The sequence below is a fragment of the Amyelois transitella genome, chromosome 4 (assembly GCF_032362555.1).
Source record: "Amyelois transitella isolate CPQ chromosome 4, ilAmyTran1.1, whole genome shotgun sequence".
Taxonomy (NCBI): domain Eukaryota; kingdom Metazoa; phylum Arthropoda; class Insecta; order Lepidoptera; family Pyralidae; genus Amyelois; species Amyelois transitella.
Window position 1 is genome coordinate 6,806,016 of NC_083507.1, and position 13,375 is coordinate 6,819,390.

The following is a 13,375-nucleotide window of genomic DNA, read 5'->3' on the forward strand; positions in this document are numbered from 1 at the left end:
TGTCAATTATTAGCAGTCACCCAAATCTAGGGATGTGACATTGCTGATAAAAAATCGATTTTTATGTAATCGATTTATTTTTTAAGTATGAAAAATCGATTAACAAATAATCGATTTTTCTAAAGAAAATAATCGATTTTATTATATTGATAGATTTTTTCCTAATTTTTCTATTTATGTCAAAGTAAACGCCATATACATTATATCAATAGATTTATTCATTAAAAATAAACAACAGAAACAGTAAGTTCTTATATACATACATAAAATCACGCCCCTTTCCCGGAGGGGTAGGCAGAGACTACCTCTTTCCACTTGCCTGCACTGCATAGTTACCACTGCATAGTTCTTATATAATCAACACAAATTAAAGTTATTAACAATCAAGTTTAAAAAATGAAGTTTCAGCAACTAATAATGAATAAAATATCAACTGAATGTCGGTAAAATACTGTTCATCGACTAATTCCATCTAGAGAATGTTTGATTAAATTAATCATCTTAACTGTTTTAAGAGCACAGAAAGAATGCACAAATGGCGTTAATGTAATATGTTATAAGTATTCTTTGGCAGTTCGCGTTCCGGGCTCCAAGCCAGAAGACAAAAACGTAATGTCGGAGTGCATTTATTGTATGATTATAAAAATCGATTCTTAATCGATTATTAATTTTAAAAAAATCACATATAAAAATCGATTTTTACTTTCAAAAAATCGATTTTTAATCGATTTTTTCCATAATCGATTTTTTTTTCACATTCCTACCCAAATCACTTGAGTTGTCAAACCAAATACCTAGGTGTTTCGATGAAACTTCTGCAATTTGCGTAAAATAATGAAAACTCTTACTGAATTCTTTGTTTTGTAATTTTTTCATGCCACATGAACTTAAATTTATGATTCAAGAAAATATTTGGTCATCATGGCTTTGAAAAAAGTCAAAGGAAATTTCGAAAGAATGTTCGATAAAAATCTCACGGATTTAGTACGAGGAATAAGAAACAACAAAGATAATGAGGTATTTGCATACATTACTTGTATAGGTACATTTTGCAGCCATAACGACCTGTCTGCCTTTACATTGATAATAACAATTTGCTTTGTATTCTTCCGTTTTAGGCTAAGTACATAGCACAATGTATGGAAGAAATTAAGGTGGAATTGCGACAGGATAACATTGCCGTGAAAGCTAATGCAGTTGCCAAGTTGACATATGTGAGTAGATAAATCATTCATACATAAAATCACGCCTTTCTCCTGGAGGGGTAGGCAGGGACTACATCTATCCACTTGCCACGATCTCTCCATCCTTTTTTCGCTTCATCCACATTCATAACTCTTCATGCAATCTCGGCGGTTTCGCGTACTCTAGACCTGACCTCTTGCCAGGACTTCCTTTATTTCATCAGTGTATGTTCATCTAGACATTCCCACTCCTACCTTTCCATCCACACTCCTTGTACATAAATTATTCATCACAAATAAATCTTTATATAGAACTTACTGAATATCAACATATACCTATAAAATTCAGAAGCATCTAACAATACCCCCACATCAAGGAGTTGTGAAATAAATTCATAACTCAGTCTTTTATTAGATGTGTCTTATAAGATCTATTCTGAATATTCAATTTCTCATGTGTATAATTTTTTTTAGCTTCAAATGCTAGGATATGATATATCATGGGCAATATTCAACATAATAGAAGTCATGAGTTCAAATAAATTTACATACAAGAGGATTGGCTATCTGGCTGCCAGTCAGTCATTCCATGCAGATTCCGAGTTGCTCATGTTGACCACAAATATGATTCGTAAGGATCTGAATGCTCAAAATCAGTATGAAGCAGGACTTGCCCTCAGTGGACTCAGCTGTTTCATTTCTCATGATTTGGCAAGAGATCTTGCCAATGATATCATGACCTTGGTAAGGAAATTGTTTAAAAAATAAAAATAAAATAAAAGAAGTTTAAGTAAATAAAGCTGTGCTTTATTAATTTACATATAAGATATAATCTTGTTTTCAACAGTGTAATTTGATCATTATAAAACCTGTTTGATATTATGTTTGTAGGTATTAATGATGAGTTACAATTAGTTTTATATGCTTGCAGATGAGCTCTACTAAACCATATCTCCGAATGAAGGCCGTACTTATGATGTACAAGGTATTTCTAAGGTATCCTGAAGCTCTAAGGCCGGCTTTCCCTAAACTGAAAGAAAAGTTAGAAGACCCTGATCCTGGTAAATTTTATGTATTTATTTAGTATATAATTTATCTTGGAATAGATATTTCAAGTTGAAAAAATGTGTATCACAAACATATTTTGTAACATGTTTTCTACTTTGCTTATCATAAAAAGACAAAGAATGATTTTTGCACATATCTGTATGTACATACTTAAAATATTTAATTGTTACAGGTGTTCAGTCAGCAGCTGTGAATGTTGTCTGTGAACTAGCTCGGAAGAACCCCAAGAACTACTTGTCTTTAGCACCTGTCTTTTTTAAGTTGATGACAACCTCAACTAATAACTGGATGCTAATTAAAATAATTAAATTGGTAAGTTTATTTTATTTTTTTAATTTAAATGCATTCAGTCTGTACCTACCTACACACATTTTAAATATACTCTAGTAATTTTTTGTCTAATAAAATTAAGTTTAACCTATATGCTGTTTTCTAAAGCAGTGATTGGGTTATCTAATGTTTTGTGATTTATATGAATTGTTCTAGTTGAATACAGTTAGGTACCAACATAATAGAGAATTAATAATAATTATGCTCTGCTTAATTATATGTAATTATATTAAATGTTTGTATTAAGCAAAATCCTAAGATCTGACATGATACCAGTAGTATTTTTGAGATGATATTTTCTAATCCGATTTTGCATGTTGATTTCTCCGCAGTTTGGTTTAATGACACAATATGAACCAGACATCGGCAGAAAGATAACTCAAAGCCTCATAGATCTGATTTGCAGGTACCACAGAACCATGAACGAAGTTTAGCAGCTAGACTTATCACTACACCTCACCATTACAGTTTTCTAACAACTACACATACAATGGTTTATCATATTAGTGTTGCTACTTTTAAACAGTACAGTCAGAAATGTTGTTTTTAGAAATCTTTTCCTGTATTTGTCATCTACATATATATAGTCACGTCTATATCCCTTACGGTGTAGACAGAGCCAACAGTCTTGTCGGGACTGGAAGGACATGTTCAGCTGTATGGCTTTATGATAAAGCTTGCCTATGGCCTACTCTGTTGTCGCCTTTTACGACATCCATGGTAAAGATATGAAGTATTCTATTCTAAATTGTCAGAAAGAAAGAAAGCTGATGGCAAGGTAATAACAAAGCTTTTGATTTTGTTGTTGTAAAATATGTTAATAATAATAATAGTTACTTACAAACATACTTTAACTGTAGCGTTTAGTGCTAGCTTAAAGATATTTTTTTCATGGTAAATTTTAGTACTTGCATAGCATAATTTTCGCTAATATAAAGTAAATTCATCTAATATGATAAACTTGTGTAAGAACATGTTTTCCCACATTATAACACACATATAAAATTAGCACAAGTCACATTTTATATTATGTTTGCTGCTAAATGATTAGAAATTAGCATCAACCAAGCAGAGTGACAAACAAAATTCTCTCTTTGTGTGAAATTGATGAATATTAAAATGGAAAATATGAAGATTTTTTTTGACTACTAGCATATATACCATCATCCCCGTCCATAATATGCTGTCATGACATGAGCTAGTCTTATGTAGTTTCATTGTGTTTGTTGCAGTTTGGTGCCTTAACCCCATTAGAGCCTCGACTTGGCAAGAAACTGATAGAACCATTAACTAATTTAATACATAGGTGAGTCAGTTATTGTCAAATGGAAATACTCGATTTGGTCTCTATGGGGTGAAAGGAAATTATAATTGTTGTTGCTTAGAAATCTGGTATTAAATATAACTTTGTTTCAAAGATGTTATAAAATTGATATTGAAATGATATATGCCAAACATTTTATTTAAAATAATAATACTCTAAATTACTAATTGATCACTAAAACTGGCTGCAGTCACGCTTTTTTTTTCTGGTTATTTTTTTACGTAAGCTTTTACATTGTAGGACCAAGAGCTGATTGTATTAATCAATCATAAATGCTATATACGCATACACTACTTTGTTTGCTTTAAAATAATCGCTTAAGAAAGTAACTTATTAGCTGGCTTGCAATGCTGTTTAAAAAAAGATATTTGAGAGAATAATTGTATTAGTTTCTCAATCTTACAATGTTGGTCCTGTGTAAGGTGTACAATTTTCCCTATACTTATATATCATTTTCAGTAGGAATTAAAAAGAAACTGCTTCTTTGTTGTTATCGTCACTTATTCCATCTACAAAGTAAGTATCGATCCCAAGACTCATCTTAAGTTTAATGCGATAGCACTCTAGCAATCTAATAAATAAAAATATAATCCAGAAATTCCTAGTCCCAAAACCCGTTTCGGGTTGCAATTGGTGACAAGTAAAAATTAAGAATACTGAATTTCTCTTTATTTTAAGTTTTATTCTTATTTTCCTTGATGTACATAAATTTATATAAAAAAAGAGGAGGGAATATAACATAATCTCAATCTTCAAACCTCAATAATGCAGGAAGAATAAAACTGTAGTTCCCTAAAAGAGGTACAGTCAAAACTTAACTTGGAGTATAGGGGAGCACTAAGGGAGTAAAGTAGTCGGAAATTTTTGGCGAGCGGAACCTAATTTAAATGTGTAGTGAACTGTTGTATACATATTTACGTTGTATAAAATCTTTAAGTAAATTATTCCTAGTAAGTACTTCAAAAACAACTCGTTTCCAACAGTACGTCGGCGATGTCGCTACTGTACGAGTGTATCAACACGGTGATCGCGGTGCTCATCAGCATCAGCTCGGGCATGCCGGGCCACGCCGCCTCCGTGCAGCTGTGCGTGCAGAAGCTGAGGATACTCATCGAGGATAGCGATCAGAACTGTGAGTCGCATTGTACTGTCACCAAACGCCAGATATGTCTATCGTGCTGTACAAGTGTATCCACACGGTGATCGTGATTTTTTGTGATGAGAGACTTTGATATCGACCGATTTATATAAAGTTTATGCACGTAAAATGTACAACAGGTGGTTTAGGCATTATCTGCCAGTCGAACCTTTCGATAAAACTTAGATGTATGTACTGACTGAATGCTTATATACGCATTGTTTAATTTTTCAGTGTTCAGACATTTTAATAAATGTTATAAAATCCGCTTGCCGTTAGCTTTGTATTCTCCTAAAATAATTTATTTCATAATATACTTTTATTGTTTAGTGAAGTACTTAGGACTGCTGGCCATGTCGCGAATATTGAAGTCCCACCCGAAATCGGTGCAGGCGCACAAAGACCTGGTGCTAGCGTGTCTTGACGACAAGGACGAATCTATCCGACTGCGAGCCCTGGGCTTGTTGTATGGAATGGTGAGTACCAATCTGTTTGTAAATACGGATAAATCTTCCAAATTGAACAATGCCGCCTTCGATCAAGTATAAAAAGCTCCCTCCGCGTTGAACTAAAATTCCTATTAATCCTGTTCGTTACCCTGGGAATATATAGAAACAAAGCGTTGCTAATGTTTGACCTCGGCTAGTTACTTCACACAAAAATTCATCAAAGTTAGTTCAGCCATTTAGCTGTCATAGTGTAACATACAGATAGACAGACTTTCGCATTTAAAATATTAGTACAGATAAAGATTTAACAAAGATTTAAATATTCCTTCCTTAGCGCATGTAGCGCAGTAGCGATGCCGACCGATTGTATGAAATCCTAGATGTTTCAACTGTTTGTTGATAGATAATTAGCTATTTATATTCACAAACTCAAAGCAATGATCATTTTCGAATCGTAAATAGCTAATCACATATGACTTCAACATTGCCTGTGGAAGCTTTCCGCCCAGATGTAACGTCTCAGCAGGCGGAAGGTGATAGATAAATTAAATTCTTATAAAATTTTTATTAAAGGTATCCAAGAAGAATCTAATGGAAATAGTGAAGAAACTCATGGTTCACATGGAGCGCGCCGAAGGAACATTGTACCGTGACGAGTTATTGACGCGCATGATAGAGATTTGCTCTCAGAACAACTACCAGCATGTGGTAGATTTCGAATGGTACGTCACCGTATTAGCCGAGCTCACGGAGATGGAGACCAGTGCTAAACATGGTGAGTTGCTTTTAAATAATCGAGTATATCATCACGTCATAAACCCACATAGATGAAAGTGAAACCGTCGAGTCTTTTCGAGGCTGTTGGGTCTGTCTACCGTGTAAGGGATAATCATCTTTTCATCTCGGAGGGATGGCAGACAATATATATTTTCATTTGCTACAATCTTTGCTGAATATTTATTTACTTTTTTTTTGTTATGAAAGCATATAACGCTGAAGGTCAAGTACTCAACGTTCCAATAAAACAAAATATATACGAGTATTAACAAAACAACAAAATTGTAATCGAATTATCTCAATTAAGTTCTCTTCCAGTCGATTACAAAGTCAAGGACAGTCAGTTTTTAAATTTATGTTATTTTTACATTTGTTTTCAGGTATAATCCTCGCCCGTCAGCTGACAGAAGTGGGCGCTCGAGTGGCCGACGTCCGCGCGTTCGCCGCCCGCGAGAGCGCCGCCATCTGCGCTCGTTGCGCCGCCTCCACTCCGGGCCCCGCCTCCAGGGAGGTTCTGTACGCCGCAGCGTTTGTACTCGGGGAGTACTGCGAGTAAGTATATAGATACCAGTTCCGACGTCTGTTTTATTTAAACATATGTTACATATGTTATTTTTTGTTTAAACCGTGTGGCAACATCTCAGATTAAGAAGAAGACGGTTATTATTTTGCCTGATTTCAGAGAGGAGACTGTGATGCGCGAGTCGATCTCTCCTCTCACTTTGTGCGCCGGCGTCGGCGGCGGCCACATGAGAGCACGTGCTGTGTGTGTACACGCGGCGCTGAAGCTGGCCGCCAAGCTGCTGCTGCGGTACGAGCGAGCGGGCCGAGCGCAGCAAGCCAGCGAGGTGAGCAGCATTGTGTACTGGCGGTAGTGGCGGTGTGTGTGTGTGTGTGTGTATACGCGGCGCTGAAGCTGGCCGCCAAGCTGCTGCTGCGGTACGAGCGAGCGGGCCGAGCGCAGCAAGCCAGCGAGGTGAGCAGCATTGTGTACTGGCGGTAGTGGCGGTGTGTGTGTGTGTGTGTGTACACGCGGCGCTGAAGCTGGCCGCCAAGCTGCTGCTGCGGTACGAGCGAGCGGGCCGAGCGCAGCAAGCCAGCGAGGTGAGCAGCATTGTGTACTGGCGGTAGTGGCGGTGTGTGTGTGTGTGTGTGTACACGCGGCGCTGAAGCTGGCCGCCAAGCTGCTGCTGCGGTACGAGCGAGCGGGCCGAGCGCAGCAAGCCAGCGAGGTGAGCAGCATTGTGTACTGGCGGTAGTGGCGGTGTGTGTGTGTGTGTGTGTACACGCGGCGCTGAAGCTGGCCGCCAAGCTGCTGCTGCGGTACGAGCGAGCGGGCCGAGCGCAGCAAGCCAGCGAGGTGAGCAGCATTGTGTACTGGCGGTAGTGGCGGTGTGTGTGTGTGTGTGTGTACACGCGGCGCTGAAGCTGGCCGCCAAGCTGCTGCTGCGGTACGAGCGAGCGGGCCGAGCGCAGCAAGCCAGCGAGGTGAGCAGCATTGTGTACTGGCGGTAGTGGCGGTGTGTGTGTGTGTGTGTGTACACGCGGCGCTGAAGCTGGCCGCCAAGCTGCCGCCTATCTCGACACACTACTACACATTTCAATAAAGTTACTGGGTTTGCAGTTTTATTCACTACTTTACTGCAACACGGCCTTTTATAACACAATGTGTGTGTGTTCATCGTTTATATTACAAGAAGTTATTCAATTGTTATAAACAGGTGGTGCGTGAAACACTAGCTGGCATGCGGCCACTTCTTTGCAGCGAAGACATGGAGGTTCAAGAGCGGGCCCACAACGCCACCGCCTTGCTGACGTTGGTATTACGTCGACTCGATCCCACGGACGAAAATCTCCCACCGGCTGATATGCCTGATATTGCCACACTTGTAGACCATGAGCAGAGGTAAAACCACTGAAATAACTTATAATACTATTTTTTCTGTGCTTTATACCGAAGCAAATTATTATAACAGCGGGAAGACGATACCTGGACGTTCATACGATAACGATGAGGCAAATATCATGCCTCTCGCTCTTACTCGTCGGTTAAACTTATAGATCCGTAGAAAGGAATAATATGACATTTCCATTGTCAAAGTTTATGAATCGAGGAGACATATTATCAGTATGCTTCTGGATGATTAGACCCTTTTTTGAATCGATACGTTACAGAAGACTTATGTTTAATTTTCCAGTAACGGCCTTGAGAAGGAAGCGGAGGATGTGAACATGAATGGTGAGAATGGCCAGGGCTTCAGCGGGGGGCTGATAGAAGAGCTGGCAGATTTGTTCGACGGTGAACTCAAACCCGTCGCGCCTAAAGCACAGAAGAAAGTACCGATGCCACCTGAGTAAGTTTTATATTTTAATTGCTTAATGAATGCTTAACTATTCTTATTGTTTTAAAACTTCTTTCAAAAATATTAAACCTCGCAATGGCAGGGATTAAATAAATAGAACAATTTATTTACATTAGCTGAAATTTAACTGTCAGAAAATTTTTCTTTCCCCTTTCTCTTTCTAATTGGTGTAATAAGAAAGAGACAGGAACCAATTTGATAGAGAAGTAATAGAAAATTCTCGAGGTCAGTTATCCACGTAAATTCATTAGTCAAAACAATTTTTTACGAGACTAGTATGTTGCAATACATCTGTTTGATTATTCCAGCCTAGACCTCAGCCAATGGTTATCGGTGTCGCGCTGGTCCTCCGACAGCTCCTCCTCGGAGGACGAGGAGGCCGAGGCGGTGTTCGCGGCGCCGCCGCCCGACGGGCGCCCCACGGCGCAGTTCACGCCCGAGGAACTGCAAATGGTGAGTCGGCGTGTCTCTCGTCAATGGGTGCGTAAAGTATACGTAAGCGTAAGTGATTGGACATTAGCCATTGTCTGTTTGTCTCGCGCAAATCACGCCTGAGGAGCTTGAGCTGGTGCGAGATGGCATTACGTTACTGCGTCCCCACTTCTATTGCATCATATCACTCTTCAATTATTAATAAAAACATATGAACGCTATGTTTGGTAATCGGTGTCGCGCTCTCGTCTCCTCGGAGGAGAAGGACGGCAAGGCGGTGTTCGCGGCGTCACATCACGCTTTCCGCCCGTGAAATTCACGCCTGATGAACTAGAAATGGTGCGATATGGCATTATATTACTTAAGCGACTACCAATCATGGGCATGTCACTCGATCACTAAAGTCAACTCAATCATTGGCAGTCGATGTCGTGTTAGTCGTCACACAGTTCCTTGTTTTCAGTCAGACATTTCAGTTTTTGGCAAAATAAGTGAAATCAGAAATGCCAGAAGTGCTATGAAAAGCAGTGAATTATATATGTTATATGTTTTTTCACAGCTACGCGAGGCGCGTCGCCAAGAGCAGGCTAACAATCCTCATTACCTGAAAGATGACTCCCCGCGCTCCTACCAACAGGACGATATCCCCGTCGCCGAGATCGCATTGGAAGTGCCACTGCAAATACACAGTATGTTTAGTAACCTTGCTTCCATTACCAGTTTGTTTAGCACGTATTAGCTACGTTTTTTGAAGAGTATATAAATCACTTTAATAAGATCATATTTCTTGTACATCACGCTCATCTTACAAAGATTGAGAATTAATTTCTTGTTGTGCATCTAGATCTCATCATAATGAACTATGGATATGATAATGAATAAAAACGGCTTTCCCGGCGGTTAATTCTAATAGTTATAGGTAATTATAACAAATTATATCTTGTTTAAATAAATTGTAATTTAGAATTTAAAGCCCACAAATAAGTTAAATAGTGGTTATACTTTTTGGCCTTTGTTCGTGCTTGGAATGAAGACTGAACCAGTCTTCATAAGAATGAAATTTAGAAGTGTTATTTATTGAATTAAACTCAATAAAAATAATTTAATAATACATTGTTGCAGCTAAGAGATCTGACAAGTACTTAATGTCGAAGGAAACTTCAAAGAAAACTAAGAAAGAGAAACGGCCGTCCAAGAAGCGAAAGAGCAAAAAAGATAGACTTTCTTCTGAATCCGACAGCAGTGGTAAGTTATGTCAAGACTGTAAATTTCGAATTTCGACAAAGTTTCAACTTAGAAAATATATGCTTCGAAAAATTTATTTGATTATTTATCATTAGACCGACAAAACTCATTTTGACAAGACACACCTTTGAATTACTGTAATTCGAGAAAACCTTTTGATAAATTAATGATAATTTTTTTAGGTTTTACATTGTATGTAAAATTTTAGCGTTATGCACAGTACGTTGAGTACTTATCGTCAAAACACATCTGTTGTAAATGGAACTGGTTCCATTATGGAACTGTATCATGGTACTAGTGTCAACAAAAGCTGTTTACTGCTTCCAGCATCACTATTTTTATGCCGTCGAGTATATGTTATCTTCTCTTGGATTTTATCCTGGTTACATACCTTGTGCCGGTACCAATAGAAAAAAGAATAGGACTATTCCATATCTTTCCCATGAATGTCGTGAAAGGGGATTAAGGGATAGGCTCATAAACCTGGGATTCTTCTTTTAGGGGGTGTGCTAGCAACCTTTCACTATACATATACATCTCAATTAACAGCTGAACGTTACCTATCATTCTCAAGACTGTCGGCTCAATCTACCCCGCAAGGGAGCCGATAGTAATGTGTTAACGAATACAATGTCCAGAGGAGGCCCCCGCGTGGTCGCGGCCGGCGGTGGCGGCGGGCGGCGAGCTGCCGGCGGGCGCGGCGCCGTCCGACGACGAGCCCGCGCCCGCGCGCGACGACCCGCACCGCGCGCTCGACCTCGACCTCGACCTGTCAGTATGCCGCGCCTGCCGCGCAACCTACGAGTATCAATCAAACGACTTCTTTACTCTAAGCTCTAACTGTATTTCCTTGTAATCCATGAATTTTATATATTCATTATATATTCAATTATACTTTGGCAAAAAAAGAACCGGCTTCCAATCGATATCCTTCTTTTTGAAGATGGTGAAATTTCGAAAACCTTCCAAGTGTAATTAACACTTTCCTGATAACCGCGTCAAAATCGGTTTAGCCGAAAGCGAGATAATCGCTTACAAAAATATTACTGGTGAAACTAAGAACCACCATTTTTTATAATTATTAGCCGACCCCCACGAAACTCAAAAGCTTTATGTACCTCTATTTTATACTTTCCGACTTTTAAAATCCCATGCGAATGGGTTAAGGGCCTTTTTCTTTCAACTTCATGTCATCACTACAATTGGTTGGAGCCCTTTCCATGTTTCTTTATTAATAGAACACACCGCCTTTTATATGACACAGGTGAACACTTCCGCATGCTCTGTAATGTGTGTGGAGCAGCATTTTCATATTACTGGGCAATGCCATAGACTATTGAGTTTTGAGACCATTGACTATTTAATGTTGCTTTTCTTCTTACAACCAAAGGCGCTGAGGAGCGGTCATTATATCAATTATTTGTTCTTTCTAGGCCCCTTCGCGAAGAAGAACTATTAACGTCCAGAATAAATCAGTATCCGTCACCCGAGAGTGGTCTTTTACATAAAAAAGCAAAAGAATCCAAGAAAAACAAATCTTCCGCCAAAGATGGCACTGAAAAATCTAAGAGAAAGAAAGATAAGAAAACTAAACATAATAAAGATTTAGTTTTAATGCTAGAAGAGAATAAGAACGCAAAGGAAGGGTTGCTTATAGAAGACCTGAGCAAACCTGATGAGGTAAAGGGGGCGGGCGACGGAGAAACACTAGTCGACAATCATGTGAAGAACAGTAAGACTGAAAAATATAAGAAGTCGAAGAAGGATTCTAAAGACAAAGAGCTCAAGAAAAAGAAGGCCTCCAAGAAAGGTAAAAACATTTTTCCCTTAGATACATTTATTTTTTGTGATTCCATACTACTTGTAATAACAATGTTACGGATGATTTTTAAACTAAATCCAAATAGCGTAGACAATAAACTTTAAAATTTCTTTCAACCGCGGTTTTTCCTGTTTCAGATAAGCATGAAACAAAAACGGGTTATGAAGAAGCATTAGGTATATCAACCCCGAGCAAGGAGGTTATATAGTGTACATTACATAGAATCATATTGTAACGTTCCAATGAGGGAAAAAATGTCGTCGTTTAAAATCGTATCAGTATGGCAAGGACGGCGATACACCCGTTAACATTTTTCTTATTGGTACGAATTGTATTTGGCCTTCGTCTTTAACATTATCTTGAGCTCGTCACAGTGCAATCATTGTTTGAACAATTTAGTTTTTTATTTTTTATGATTAGTCCACCAGCATGAAATATATGTAGGCATTGTTTTCATTCGTATTACAAATGAACCATGACCACTTAACTAATGATGTTATATTCTTTAGGCTATATGTATTGTAAAAAGGCAAACAAAAATAAATACAAAAATATATAATCATGTACAGTTTATTAAAAGCTATATGGAATAAATAATAGTCGTTTTTGTTTAAAATATCCAAATACAATAAATGATTTTGACAAACTGGTTAACAAATTTCTTTATACTGTTACAAAAGACAAAATGTTTACAAAAGGGAGTTTCCGTTTGGTCAAATTTTTCTCACTCTCCGACGGCGGCCGCACAGACTCGGACACACTCCTCCGCCGCCGCCGCCACCACCACCTCCACTCTTCCCTCCTCCAGGTTTGTAAGAGATCGCAACCTATTTCATCAAAATTATTCAGTTTCTGTTATGTAATAAAAGGGTTCCAAAACAAGATACAGCTGGTCCCATTAGAAAAATATCAATATGCAGTAAGAACAATGATATATTTTTTCAAGTCATTAGTATTTGTAAATAAATACCTTTGTTTTAATATTTTTTGTTATACTATTGTAATAATCGTTAATCTTCCTATAAATAAATAAGGAAGGTGAAACAACAAAGTATTTTCTATTTCGGTATATGTAAACTAGCTGTTAACCACGCATCCTTAAAGCATTAGCAACAGCTAGAAATTTGCACATGAATATCCTTTTTTCTAATATTTGTAATTGATTTTCCATGGTGTTAAAAAAACCGATAACGCACACAAATATAATAAAAATGTTTCTTTTTTTTTGTTTAAGTATGTAACT

General features: G+C 38.1%; 1 protein-coding gene across 1 annotated transcript; it reads left to right on the top strand.

The window, feature by feature from the left end:
- The first annotated feature begins 768 nt into the window (after nt 1-768).
- Nucleotides 769-12,729, top strand: LOC106138416 (AP-3 complex subunit delta). The gene is made up of 19 exons (XM_013339557.2): nt 769-1,017; nt 1,119-1,214; nt 1,659-1,928; nt 2,116-2,245; nt 2,425-2,564; nt 3,815-3,888; nt 4,890-5,038; nt 5,375-5,520; nt 6,067-6,268; nt 6,651-6,822; nt 6,953-7,118; nt 7,992-8,176; nt 8,469-8,624; nt 8,942-9,086; nt 9,625-9,754; nt 10,188-10,310; nt 10,949-11,081; nt 11,744-12,120; nt 12,270-12,729. The coding sequence occupies exons 1-19, from the start codon at nt 922-924 to the stop codon at nt 12,338-12,340; spliced, it is 2,961 nt and encodes a 986-aa protein (XP_013195011.2). The 5' UTR covers nt 769-921; the 3' UTR covers nt 12,341-12,729.
- Nucleotides 12,730-13,375: the final 646 nt, after the last annotated feature.